The 13,453-nt window shown below is 47.6% G+C and overlaps 1 protein-coding gene across 9 annotated transcripts in view; it reads left to right on the forward strand.

Moving 5' to 3' along the window:
* The window catches only part of AKAP13 (A-kinase anchoring protein 13), a 321,162-nt gene that overhangs the window by 292,751 nt on the left and 14,958 nt on the right, over positions 1 to 13,453 (forward strand). For 6 of the 9 annotated variants that reach the window (XM_039245765.1, XM_039245768.1, XM_039245767.1 and 3 more), the window contains 8 exons: positions 2,972 to 3,107; positions 4,477 to 4,589; positions 5,161 to 5,313; positions 5,923 to 6,173; positions 9,569 to 9,694; positions 9,807 to 9,924; positions 10,939 to 11,187; positions 12,815 to 12,891. In XM_039245765.1, the coding sequence (XP_039101696.1) occupies positions 2,972 to 3,107; positions 4,477 to 4,589; positions 5,161 to 5,313; positions 5,923 to 6,173; positions 9,569 to 9,694; positions 9,807 to 9,924; positions 10,939 to 11,187; positions 12,815 to 12,891 (1,223 nt within the window). The remainder of the gene's footprint in view (positions 1 to 2,971; positions 3,108 to 4,476; positions 4,590 to 5,160; positions 5,314 to 5,922; positions 6,174 to 9,568; positions 9,695 to 9,806; positions 9,925 to 10,938; positions 11,188 to 12,814; positions 12,892 to 13,453) is intronic. The other 3 variants (XM_039245769.1, XM_039245773.1, XM_039245766.1) reach the window with 2 other exon arrangements.

Consider the following 13,453-nt stretch of genomic DNA (forward strand, 5'->3'; position numbering starts at 1 on the left):
ACCTGCCCCCCACCCCCCGGTGTCGTCATCAGACCCCCAGAGCAGGACTCTCAGTCCTTTACAGCTACCACCACAAGTGACGCAGTTCTGAGTGTCGCCTTAATCGGCCCCACGGACACCTGTTGGGACTTCCCGCAGGCAGTGTTTTTCAAAGTGTAGTTCCTGGATCCGCAAGAAGGGAGTTGCTGGTCCCCACCCAGCCCTACTGCCTGGGAAATTCCAGGGCTGGAGCCCCGCGATCCGTGCTCTCGTGGGTCCTCCGGTGAGGCTGGTGCACACTCTGGCCTGAGAACCCCTGCCGCACGCCTGGTTGCTCTGAATTCCTCCAGGAGACCGTGAATTCCCTTTAGGGAGACGAAGGCTGTAGGAGAAGATTCACCAGACCGACCCCCCACTCCCGTCAGTGACCTAGCCCATTCCAGCACCTTTTCCCAGCCTGATCTTCCTTAACTTTTTTTCCGGGACATGATCCCTCGCTTCAGAAATCTGTTGGCTTTCACATCAGATAAAATAACATCTTGTTTTTAAAAAGTGTACCTGTCATAGGCCAGGTTGTGTGTTACCTCCGACCCCACAAGTATTCTTATTGCTGTGTCACCCCCACTGATGTGTGTGACGTAAAAATGCGGATAGTGGAGTCGAGTCGTATGGGTCGGAGCCCAGTGCTGCCACTTAATAGCCTTGTGACCTTGGACATGTACTCCATCCCACCCCGTATGTCATTGAAACGGATGACGGTGGTTTCAGCCTATAAAGTACCTAATGGTAGGCCTCCTTCAGTGTTAGCTTTGTCTCCTGTCACCATCACTGCAAAGAAGGAAACTGAGGCTCAGAGATAGTAAGTCACTTACCTGAGTGGAAATTATAATTTTCACCACGCCCACCCATGCTGCCCTTTAAAAACAAAGTTGTTCTTGGGGTGCCTGTCTGGCTCAGCCAGTGCAAGTCTTGATTTCAGGGTTGTAAGTTTGAGCCCCATATTGGGTGTAGAGGTCACATACAAAACTTTTTTTTTTTTTTTTTAAAAACAAAGTTGTTCTTCCTCACTTTTAGGGTTCTGCATAGTGTGACCTCACTCAGCTTCTCCAGCCCTTTCTACTGATTGTTTATATACATCTTCTTCCTTTCTCTTCTACCGGTTCCCTCCTTTTCACATTCCTCCTACATGATTCCCACTGCTTCCTTCACCCAGCTCTCCTCGTCAGCGTCTGCCCCCCCTTCCAGCCTGGCCACATCCTTCCCCCCTTCACCAACCGGTGTTTGTTCCTCCATCAGATTTTATCTGCTCGCCGATGTCCCTCCAGCTGCGCCGAGGCTGTGCCCCGGCTCTGGAACACTTGGGCGTACCCCCTTCTCTGTTGGGGCACGGCCCACATCTCCATCCTTGTGTGCTTCCTGCAGGAAGGGTCTGGTGTGTGCAAGTGTAGCATGTTTCTGGTGTTTTATTATATCACCTTCTTCTAAATAGAATTTGAATTGGAAATTAATGGTTTTATTGATTTTGATTAAGTCAAAAACATCCTGAAATACCGTGAAGTCATAACAGCTGCCCCAGCACAGTTTCCTCCAGCTCTTTACACTCCTGGGGACACAGATAACGCAGCTCGCGTCTGGGGCAGGAGCCCAGTTACCAGGGAGAAATCACTTGTTAACCCAAACGCTGCTGTGTCCACTTGAGCGTAGTGAGAGCTCTGGCTTCCCCTCTGTTCACGTGCAGGAGGGATGTGCAGGATGAGAAGGGCCTAGCTGTGCCATGTTAAACATAGGTTGCATTTTACCCTGCTGTAAATGAAAGGGATTGGTCAAAATCTGTTTTCTCAAAAGGGGTGCCAAAGAATCACTTGGGGAGCCCGTAAAGAATGTGAACCCCCAGGTGCCAGCCCCGAGGGCAGACAGGCAGGGAGTTTGCACGTCTGACGAGCACCCCAGAGCTGCAGGCGAGGCACCCCCAAAGGACCCCTGGCCACCCAGCTCTGTGGTTCCCTGTATCTTGAAAATTCTTTCAATTTTATGTTCCTTTGAATTATTCTATGTTCCTTTGAATTGAATTCAATTTTGTTTGAATTTATTTTCCTTTGAATTACTTTCTCTGTTTAAATGCACTGTTATCACACAATTCTTTACCCCTATTGCCTGACCTCCGTCCCATGCACATGTAACCACTCTTCTTAGTTTTATGTATTTATCTTCTTCAGCTTCTTTATTAAAATAAAGCAAAGACCAATTTGGGTTATTAATTTTTCTTTATTTAATAATTTTAATGTTTTAAACTTTTTTTTTTAACATTTATTCATTTTTGAGAGACCAAAACAGAGTGAGAGTGAGGGAGGAACAGAAAGAGAAGGAGGCACAGAATCTGAAGTAGGCTCCAGGCTCTGAGCTGCCAGACAGAGCCCAATGTGGGGCTTGAACCCATGAACCGTGAGATCATGACCTGAGCTGATGTCGGACACTTAACCGACTGAGCCACCCAGGTGCCCCAATTTTTCTTTTTTTTTTGTTTTTTTTCAAACATAAGAGTCTATTTTGTAACTGTTTTACGCCTTGATTTTTCCCCCATTGCGATATTATCTTGAAGCTCTATATTGGCTCATGGAGATGCCATCATATTCCAGTATATGATGTGCCATCATTTATAATTGATCTTCTCTTGGTACTCATTTTTGTCTTTTCTGGTATTTTGCTTTTATCACTAGTGTTGCATTGAATAACTTTGGACATATGTCATTTCAAGCATCACACATGTCTCTTGCAGAGTGAGGTGCCCTGAAATAGAATTAGGATCGAGGGGTATAGGCATTTGCAGTTTCACTAGGTATTGCCCGACTATCCTCATAGTTTCTGTATGCATTTACACTCCAGCGCAGATCTGTTCTGGAGACGTTGGCTTCTATTTGGCATTCGTCAGAGGAGGCCGTCCTGGTGAGCTGAGAAACGTGTGCTTCAGTCTGTGCCCTCCCTTCCTTCACAGCCTCCCAGCCCAAGGAGCGCCCCCGATCCGCAGTCCTCCTGGTGGATGAGAGCACTGCCGTTCCCATGTTTGCCAGTAGACGGTCCCAGCAGAGTGTCTCGCTCTCCAAAAGTGTCTCCATACAGAACATTGCTGGGTAAGTGGGGGTTAAACATAGCACGGTTGACATCTAGGGGACAAGAGCGTAGTAATCCTATCATTTGACAAAAAGATTCTCATTAGGAAAAAGTAGTGTGAAACAATGACTTGGTGCACAACCGAGTATACGGATGAAGAGGGTGGGGATGACATTTTGATGCGGCGTCCTGACCGCCATCTTGTAACAAGGGTCCCCTGTCAGCCCGGTTGTCTGATGCTTTGTGCACGGTCGGCCTCCCTTTTAAGGAACCCAGGTTGTCAAGGGATGGTTTTTAGATCAAAATAAAAAGTGGAAATGGAGGCGGGGGGGTATGACTTCTTACTGAATTTTCTCTTGTAACCACTTAAATTTTCACATATTACACTTTTCTCTTGGTCAGATGAACTTGATGTTTTTGCTTCTCTTTAAATCTCTTTTCTGTCCTTGCATCTTGACTCTTAAGTCAGTTCCATGGGACTGAATAATGGGCCAGTTATGACTGTTAGGTCCCCACTCACTCTTTTGCACTAAGTTCCTTTTGTAGTCCCTGCAAAGGTTGCTATGGCCTCCGACCATGCAGGCCCCGGTCGTCGCTGGGTTAGCGCAGGACTGATGATTATGTTATTGGCTGCTTCGGATGATAAGACTCCTGCTTTCCCATCAAGTAAAGAAATAATCTCAAACGTAGGACTCGGAACATCTCTTGCATCTCTCTTAACCTAGGCTAGAGCAAAATTCTTAACTACAGGATGCAAATCTTCTTTTGTTTCTGTTTCCTAAACTCTGCTGGCTAGTGTTTCCATGTTAAAAAAGCATGTTTCAAGTGTTTTTATTTTGTTTTGTTTTTGTAGCATTGTTCGTCAAAGGCCTTCCTTTCAGAGTTGTTACAGCATCAAAATGTATTTGCATTATGAGTTTAAAAAGTTATTCTTAAAGTAAAATGTAAACCTTTAAATGACTCTGGCTTCCTTTTGTGTCCTACCACAATCATTTAGTCCAAAGAACACAGTTTATTAGAAGTGCTTGGTCTGTGATTATTTAAGGAACAGGGATAAAAAGGGTAGTGGTTATACAATGAGTTTCAGGTGGAGAAATTTCTTATGTAATGTATATAGAGTTTAAGGGAAGAGCGTTCTCCCTGCTACCTCTTGTTTAAAAAAAAAAAAAAAAAAGGCTCAGAAGTTCAAGTTTGCAATGATGTTAAGTGCTTCTGACCTTTATGAATAGTGTTGCATGTGGCTGGGTACCCGACATAAGTAATTTGTCTTCTGATCATTGTGGTGCTTGCCCCAGCTGTCATTGTAGAGTCGTTCAGGTACTCCTTTAAGAAGGCAGACCATGGCTTATGAAAATGTGTTTGACAGTGTGTGCTGCTTTTTGTCCCCAGCGTTGGCAATGATGAGAACATATCAAATACCTGGAAGTTCCTGTCTCATTCGACGGACTCACTAAATAAAATCAGCAAGGTCAACGAGTCAACAGAATCACTTACCGATGAGGGTAAGAGGACATTGTGGCCTGTGTCTCACGCATCTGTGGGGACCGTGTGCTGCTCCCTGAATATAAGTGTTAATGGAATAATAGTTACCTGCCTCTTCCTTGCATGCTTTATAATAAATTGATATTCAGATGTATCCAGTTGTTAGATAGTTGCCCATTTGAGGGAGGGATGTCATTGATTTAATGTGGTCATACTCTAGTATCAAGACTTTTTCTTCCTCCAGACTTTCATCAACTAACTTTCGGTCAGTTGTAGATCTCTTGGCAGGTTATAAGCCTACTCTCTTAAGTGAAGTTACCAGGTCCCTTCCAGTTCCTGCCTCACGTGGGAATCGTGTCTCAGTCACATTTGATACATGGGATATTTATCACACTTAGCCAGAATCTTGAATGTAGAGTGTCTCAGTCCCAGACAGAAAATGATTCCTTTCTAGCCCTGGACTATGCGTTGTGTAAATACCCTCTGTGTTAATGCAGGGCTTGTGTCTTACAAAGTTACCACCCCAGGGAGGCCCAGCTTTCTAGAGCTCCCAGATCCAAGATTCTGATACTGATCTTTTGATACTTTGAGGAGTAGGTACAGACATGAATGAAGGACAGCTGATGGGCGACTTTGAGATGGAATCCAGACAGCTAGAAGCCGAGTCCTGGAGTCAAATAGTGGACAGCAAGTTTCTGAAACAGCAAAAGAAAGATGTGGTCAAACGGCAAGAAGTGATTTACGGTGAGACTCGCCATTCACTCTGCTAATACTTGGTTCACCTTGTGCAGCACTGTTTAGCCGGTGACTCACTGGACTGTGGGAAGCCAGTTCTCAAGTACTTAGCATGTCAGAGTCATTCTTTAAAAACGTTGGGGTCTAGAGACAGGGTTTTACTTCTGTCCTTCTCTTTCTCTTTAAAATTATTTCCTTTAATTTTATTGAACATTTTGTTTAACACGAATGCTTATTTGTGCAGCGGCCCTAGACAGAGATCTTTTGTGACAATTCAGTGTGAATCCTTAGCTACCCTAGAAACCATAAGCACGAGTATTCTAGAAAATGGGACCCCACAATTATGAAAGGCTTTGAATCCAAGAGAGACCACTTGGGAAAGCACCCTTGCAGAGTGATGGAGCCCAGTATGCTGGCGGAAGAGTGTTGGGCCATGTAAAGTATGGGGGAGTAAGAGGGAAACCCTTTACGGGCAAGATAGCTGTTGACCCAGTTTTAAGTGGCAGTTGGGCTCTAACTAGCCTTCAGACTAAAGTGGCTTCTGAAAGCAGCAGCTGACCTTTGAAGGAAAACCCTTTAAAAGACTGTTCCTGACCGTCACACTCTGTCCTCCCTCAGAGCTGATGCAAACGGAGTTGCACCACGTCCGCACGCTCAAGATCATGAGCGACGTGTACAGCCGGGGCATGATGACAGAGCTGCTCTTCGAGCAGCAGACAGTGGAGAAGCTCTTCCCCTGCTTGGACGAGCTGATCAGTATCCACAGCCAGTTCTTCCAGAGGATCCTGGAGCGGAAGAAGGACTCGCTGGTGGATAAAAGTGAGAGGAACTTTCTCATCAAGAGGATGGGGGATGTGCTTGTAAATCAGGTGAGCCACGGGAAGGGTCTTTCCACACAGTGGGGGAAAAAGCGAAGCTTTGGGGTTCAGGAGGCTTCTATTTACATTCTGGCTGTACCTGCTACCTTTGTAAGCTCAGGCAAATTATTCTGTCTCCCTGAGCCGCAGTTTCCTGTTCCATAAACGAGGACCTATTTTCTCTCCTGATGCTGGTTTTTTGTTTTTTGTTTTTTTTTAATTAAATGTATCCATGGGCTCCTGGGTGGCTCAGTTGGTTAAGCGTCGGACTTCGGCTCAGGTCACGATCTCACAGTTTCTGAGTTTGAGTCCCACATTGGGCTCTGTGCTGACAGCTCAGAGCCTGGAGCCTGCTTTGGATTTTGTGTCTCCCTCTCTCTGCCCCTCACCCGCTCACGCTCTGTCTCTCTCTCAAAAATAAACAAACATTAAAAAAGAAAAAAATGTAAACATTAAAAAAATGAGAATTAAGTGTATACGTGAAGTCCGAAGGATATGTGGTAGGTACTCAGTTAAAGCCGTGTTGCCTCCTCAGTATCCATACCATCATCAGAAACAGTGTAGTTTACGAAATCAAAAGCCATTTGTTGAAAGTCTCAACTTCTCCTGTGCCTGAAATCAAAAAGAACTCCTTTAGGGGTCGCCTGGGTGGCCCAAGTGATTGAGTGTCTGACTTCAGCTCAGGTCACGATCTCATGAGTTCGAGCCTCTCTCTGCCTCTTCCTCGTTCGTTTCTCCTTCAAACATAAATAAGCATTAAAAAAACAAAACAAAACAAAACAAAACAAAAACAAAACAAAAACAAAACTCCTTTATCTGAAAACCACCTGAATGAAAAACTTTCTGTAGAAGAGTTCATAAAATAGACCTTGCTGATATTTTCATCAGAGTGTGGTATGGTTTCCATCCTGCTCCAAAAAAACAGTTGGGCCAGAAAGTTATTTTGATACTTTGAGATATGTTTGTCATGGATCACTTTTAATGTTTCTTTTTAAAACACTGAAGGGGGGGGGGGGCGGAGCTGTTGCTAGTTTGACCTTCGCAGGCAGAAGGGCACAAGACCTTGCTCTTCTTGGCCAGCAGGTCTGTGCCCCAGTGTGGACGCAGAGGCATCACTGCTGGGACATGGACCTGGGCATTGGAAGGTGTCCTTTCCTTATATTCGTGCGCCAGAGCCCTTGCTCGCCAATTCGGCGATGCGTTCACTCATTCGTTTCTCGTGTATTCACGGGGCATCTGCTCGGCACCAGGTGCAGCCACAGAGGCAGATTCAGCTTAGACCCCTGCCTCGGGAGACCCAGTTCTCAGGTGAAAATGGGCTCGGTGCAGAGCAGACACACGCGCAGCGTGGTACGTGCTGTGACGCGCTATCTGCGGAGTGCGAGCGGCCAGCTCTGCCAGTGAGGGCCTGTCTTCCCCAACATCCCCTTCCACCAGTCTCCACATCTTTTAATTCTCTGCCCTCAGACCCACACAGGTACCTCACCCAACCTTGACTTGTGCTGTCTGCAGCTCATTGTATTGAGCACGTCTTCCAGTAGGATCTGTGGCACCCCCCTCCTCCCAGCATCCACTTGTGTGTTCTATGCGCCAGTTGTAGAATCACCGTTTCAGGGTTCGTGACTTCGAGCCCCGCGTCGGGCTCTGTGCTGACAGCTCAGAGCCTGGAGCATGCTTCAGATTCTGCCCCTCCCCCATTCTCTCTCTCTCTCTCTCTCTCATAAATAAACATTAAAAAAATTGAGAATCACCCTTTCAGACCACTTGTATCACGGTGGGAGCAGACCCCCTAAAATCTCTCTGCCTCAGCTCCCCTTCTGTAAAGGGAAGAGGAAAAGCCAGCTTCCCTGAACCTTTTTTCAAGTTTTTGGATAAGAATCCATTTGTGTTGCCTTCACGGATTTTTACTGCAGTTGGAAATCGATGCTTAGTGTGCATCGTGGGGACCACACACACAAACATGGGTTTACCCCAGAGTGAACATACTTTCCAATGAGCTGGTGAGATTGCACACACTTGGGACGGATTAAAGGGCCATGAGAATGGTTAGGCCTGCGGGCCTGAGGTAGCTGAGATAAGCAGGTCCCTGGGTGATACTAGCTGCTCCTGATGGCCTTCTGAATCATCACCTTGAAATTTTTAAGACTCTCACAGAGAACATCTAGTGGGTCCCCTTGTTTTACTATTGTGTTTATGACAAACAGAAAGTAGAACACATGGTGCATTACTTATGTGCGTGCTACATAGACATTTCTGTGGTGGTTGTTTTTAACATTTTTTATTTTTTATTTTTTTTTATGTTTTATTTATTTCTAGTAGAGAGAGACAGCGTGAGCAGGGGAGGGTCAGCGAGAGAGGGAGTCACAGACTGAAACAGGCTCCAGGCTCTGAGCTGGCAGTCAGCACAGAGCCCGACGCGGGGCTCGAACCCACGAACCACGAGATCATGACCTAAGCGAAAGTCGGACGCTTAACCGACTAAGCCACCCAGGCGCCCCTTATATTTATTTTTGAGAGATGGTGACAGAGCATGAGCAGGGGAGGGGCAGAGAGAGGGGGACACAATCCAAAGCAGGCTCCAGGCTCCGAGCTGTCAGCACAGAGCCCGACGCGGGGCTCAAACTTATGAACTGTGAGATCATGACCTGAGCCAAAGTCGGACGCTCAACTGACTGAGCCACCCAGGCGCCCTTGTTTTTTTTAAATATATATAATGGCTTTATTGAAATAAATCCATATGCCATTTAATGCCCCCTTTTAACGTGTACAGTTCAGTGGGTTTTCATGTATTAATGGAGTTGTACATCCATCACCACACTGAGTTTTAGAACATTTTTCTGACACACACACACACACCCCCCCCCACCACCACCACCCCAGCGCCCTGGGCATCAACTGATCTGCTTTCTGTCTCTGTGGAGTCACCTAATCTGGACATTCTTTGTAAATGACGTAAGATAGTATGTAGTCCTTTGTGACTGGCTTTTTTCATTTAGAATAATGCCTTCAAGGTTCATCAGTATTGCAGCATGTATCCATTGATTTCATTCTTTCTCGTGACTATATAATAATCGTTCATGCATGTATATACCACCTTTGATTATCCTTTGATGGGCATTTGCTGATTTCCACTTGGGGGCACTTGTGGGTATGGCGGCCGTGAACTTTCCTATCCAAGCTCTTGTATGGAGTAAGCCTTCCTTCCAGGAGTGGAATTGCCAGGTCAGGAAGTAACTCCGCTCAGCGTCTTCTTGAGGAGCTGCCAGGCTGTTTCCCAAAGCTGCAGCACCATTTTCATCTTCTGAGGGAATTCTTGGGGAGCCACCCTTGGGTGGAACAAAGAGACCAGGAACTCTGTAGAAAGTGGTGGTAAAATTTCAGCACCCTGACTTCTCTTTTCTCTACAGTTTTCGGGGGAGAACGCCGAGCGCTTAAAGAAGACATACGGCAAGTTTTGTGGGCAGCACAACCAGTCTGTAAACTACTTTAAAGACCTTTACACCAAGGATAAGCGGTTTCAGGCCTTTGTGAAGGTATCGGTGTGAAACGTGGAAAACCCCCATCCTTGTGCGCGGCTCTGGGTCACTGTCCGTTGAGCCGCAGCCCCCTCGAGACGCTCCTGACGACCCGCTTTGTCCTTTGCAGAAGAAGATGAGCAGCTCTGTCGTGAGGAGGCTGGGAATCCCGGAGTGCATACTGCTGGTGACGCAGCGGATCACCAAATACCCAGTGTTGTTCCAGAGGATCCTGCAGTGTACCAAAGGTGAGTCCGTCCACCCTCTCCTCACCCAGTCCTGTGCAAGGCCGGTGCGCTGTTAACTGAGCCACTCCTCAGCCAGTCCTCTGCAAGGCCAGCGTGCTGTTAACTGAGCCCCTCTCCTCACCCAGTCCTGTGCGAGGCCAGTGTGCTATTTACTGAGCCCCTCTCCTCATCCAGTCCTGTGCGAGGCTGGTGCACTGTTAACTGAGCCCCTCTCCTCAGGCAGTCATGTGCGAGGCTGGCGTGCTGTTTACCGAGCTCCTCTCCTCACCCAGTCCCGTGTGAGGCCATTGCGCTGTTAACTGAGCCCCTCTTACCCAGTCGTGTGTAAGGCCGGCACACTGTTAACTGAGCCCCTCTCACCCAGTCCTGTGTGAGGCCTGCCTGCTATTTCCTATGTCCAGTGGATCCAGAGGCCCCAGTGAAGAACTCCTGCACGTTCTCACAGGTCCAAACAGGATCCTGTGTTTTACCTTAAAAACCCTTTTCTTAAGTGAAAACTGGAAATGCTGGGTCACCAGACTTAGGATGTATGGGTAGCAGGAAGGAAGGAACTGCTTACTGATTCCCTCCAGATTCAGAGACCGGAAACCTTCTCCCTGAGCCCTGGACGGGGTGCTGACCCCCACCAGCTCTCTCCCTAAGTGCTGGACCCGCTGCTATTTCTCACTTATGCGGGACTCACTGGTCTCTCTTTCCACTAATGCTGCTCTGAGGCAGTTATGTTGCAAATGAGGTGGAACAGAGACAGAGTTAAAATACTGTTCCCCCCTCTCCCCCTCCTACTTTAGGACATGGCATGTCATTGTGTGTTGTCTGGGTCCTTGAAAACCTGTAACTTAGAACGAACCTTATGACAGGGAGAGGCACGCGACTTCTGGTGTGTTGGCTTTGCTCTGGTAGCATGTCCCCATGACGCTGGGGAAACGACGGTGTGGAGCGAGGAGGTAGGCTTCCCCCTCTGGCTACCTTGCCTGCAAGGATCCATTAAAAACAGGATTATTTCTCCCTTCTAAGACAACGAGGTGGAGCAGGAAGATCTCGCTCAGTCCCTGAGCCTGGTGAAGGATGTGATTGGAGCCGTAGACAGCAAAGTGGCAAGTTACGAGAAGAAAGTGCGTCTCAATGAGATTTACACGAAGACAGATAGCAAGTCGATCATGAGGATGAAGAGCGGCCAGATGTTTGCCAAGGAGGATTTGAAGCGGAAGAAGCTTGTGCGGGACGGGAATGTGTTTCTGAAGAACGCGGCAGGAAGATTGAAAGGTAAGGCTTGCTTTTTGTCTGAGTCTGTGCAGGTACCAGACAAGAGCAAGCAAGAGGCAGATACTTTTGTTAGCACTCCACCAGCTGATTTGTCCTGGGAGCCGCGTCCACACATCGCACGGGAGCAGCCACCGTCGGATCGTTCCTAACTTTCTGTCAGAAAGGACAGGCCGAGATTGCTCATGAGATCGTAAACTCCAGGAGGATGACAAGAAACGATGCAGCTAGAGCAAAGGAAGGAAAAGATTTTAAACAGCAAGGCAGGGTGGCCCTGCTGGTACCTGTTCCCGGTGGCCCTGAGGGCGTGCATGCCCCAGGTGGCCCCATATTGTGGGAGGCGGAGGGGGAGTTTTGGAATTTTTGTTTTGGCAGACACCTGAATTATTTTAAAGTAAACTTTAAGAGCATGTCAGAACTAATAGTAGTCCATAGGAAATTCCTGTGGTCTCAGCTGAAGAACTGTACCTCCCCAGGAATGAGACATCCTTGCTTCTGTTTTCTTATAGCTTAGTAGTGAATTACACGGGGAGGGGCTTCCGGTTGTGGCAGGTGGTAGAAAAGGCCGGAAGGGACCTGACCACCTGCGAGGGGGCTGCCGAAGTCCACCCCATTCTTTTCTCAAGGAATCATAGGCCCCCTTCCAGAGGAAAGAGTAGTAGATGGCTCATCTTCAGAGATGCCAGACTTTGTCCTCACGGGAGGAATAGAAAATTCGAACTCTGACACAGATCAAGAGTTTGTGGCATTCTTCAGGTTACTAGATCCAAGTGGAGTATAAGACCTTTGTCTTAGTTGAGAGGAAGAGCTGGCTGTGTCCTAGGGAGAGGCTGAGGTTGGCTAGGAGACATTGGGCAGGTTCGGGGAGCTGCTGTGTTCACGTGTACCTGTGAAACCAGAGGGGCTCGTGGAGCCCTTCTGTTCTCCTGGGGGGCCAGGGGGAGCCCACCTTTCATTAGACTGAGGTATTTGTCTCCATCAGCTGTTGGTGGCTCTGGTCTGCTGTCCCTCGCCTGTCCCATTATTATAATCAAAAGTCGAGGACTGTTACCACCCGAGGATTCCGTGGAACGTGGTGCTGTTTGACATCTGTTAAAGTCCTTCCCAGCTTTATTCTGGGAGTATTTTTTTTATGTTTTATTTATTTTTGAGAAAAAGAGACAGAGTATGCATGGGGGAGGGGCTGAGAAAGAAGGAGACAGAATCAGAAGCAGGCTCCAGGCTCCGAGCCGTCCGCAAAGAGCCCGATTCAGGGCTCAGACTCGTGAACCACGAGATCATGACCTGAGCTGAAGTCAGACGCTTAACCAACTGAGCCGCCTAGGCATCTTGGGAGTATTTTATTCTTAAAGTCTTGCCTTATGGGTAGATCTTTCCAGAACTGAGTACTCAAGCTTTCTCAAGGTACGGCTTTGGTGATAGCGGCCATTTCAAACTGCCTCTGAAAATCTAATGACCAGATATGGCTCCCACAGAAACTTAAATCGGTCACCTTGGAGGAGCGGAGTGTACTGTGTGGTCCCGAGTGGCTTGCTCTGTGGGGTGGGTTGCTGAACTGTCCCCTAAGAGGGGCGCTCTGACCGCACTTGGCCGCTAAGAACTCCTTGTTCTTTCTCTCTCCATTTTACAGAGGCTCAAGCAGTTCTCCTTACCGACATTTTAGTTTTCCTTCAAGAAAAAGACCAGAAATACGTCTTTGCGTCATTGGTAAGCTGAACTGTTGGCCGCTCCTGTTTGATGGGGTTCAGAGCAGCCGGAACGGGTAGTAAGTCTGGGCGTGGATCGCTGCCCTCCTCCCTCCCAAAATGAATTTGCTCGGGACAGCTTCCTCTGAGGGATTTGTCAGATACCTTTGCAGTTTTCTATATCCATGCCATTCCCCCTCCCTGCCCCCCAAAACGTTATTTTTCTGTTCCCTCGTGGTCCCTTTGGGAGCCTTGGACATCCCATCTAAAGAAATCTGTCACCGGAGTGTTTCTTGCACGTTACGCCCCGTAATCGTGCCAGTTTGTATTGTTGCCACACAGACTCACAGAGGAACCCGGAAGGGTTCTTCATGCAGACGCCATGTCGGATCCTCTGCAGATGCAAATTCTCATCTCTTTTTTGGAAATCATTTTCTGTTTGATAAAATGTAAATAGATCTTTCTCTTGATCATAAATCCACCAGTTTGCTAAACCAGACGCCCCTTTTCCCAGAAACTGACACAGGTCACTGGGGGAGGCGCGCGGAGTGGTGGTTGCGTCTGCGTGCGTTACTCAGTGCTCA

This window comes from Hyaena hyaena, unplaced genomic scaffold (genome assembly GCF_003009895.1).
Source record: "Hyaena hyaena isolate Hyena2069 unplaced genomic scaffold, ASM300989v1 scaffold_266, whole genome shotgun sequence".
NCBI classification, from domain to species: Eukaryota; Metazoa; Chordata; class Mammalia; order Carnivora; family Hyaenidae; genus Hyaena; species Hyaena hyaena.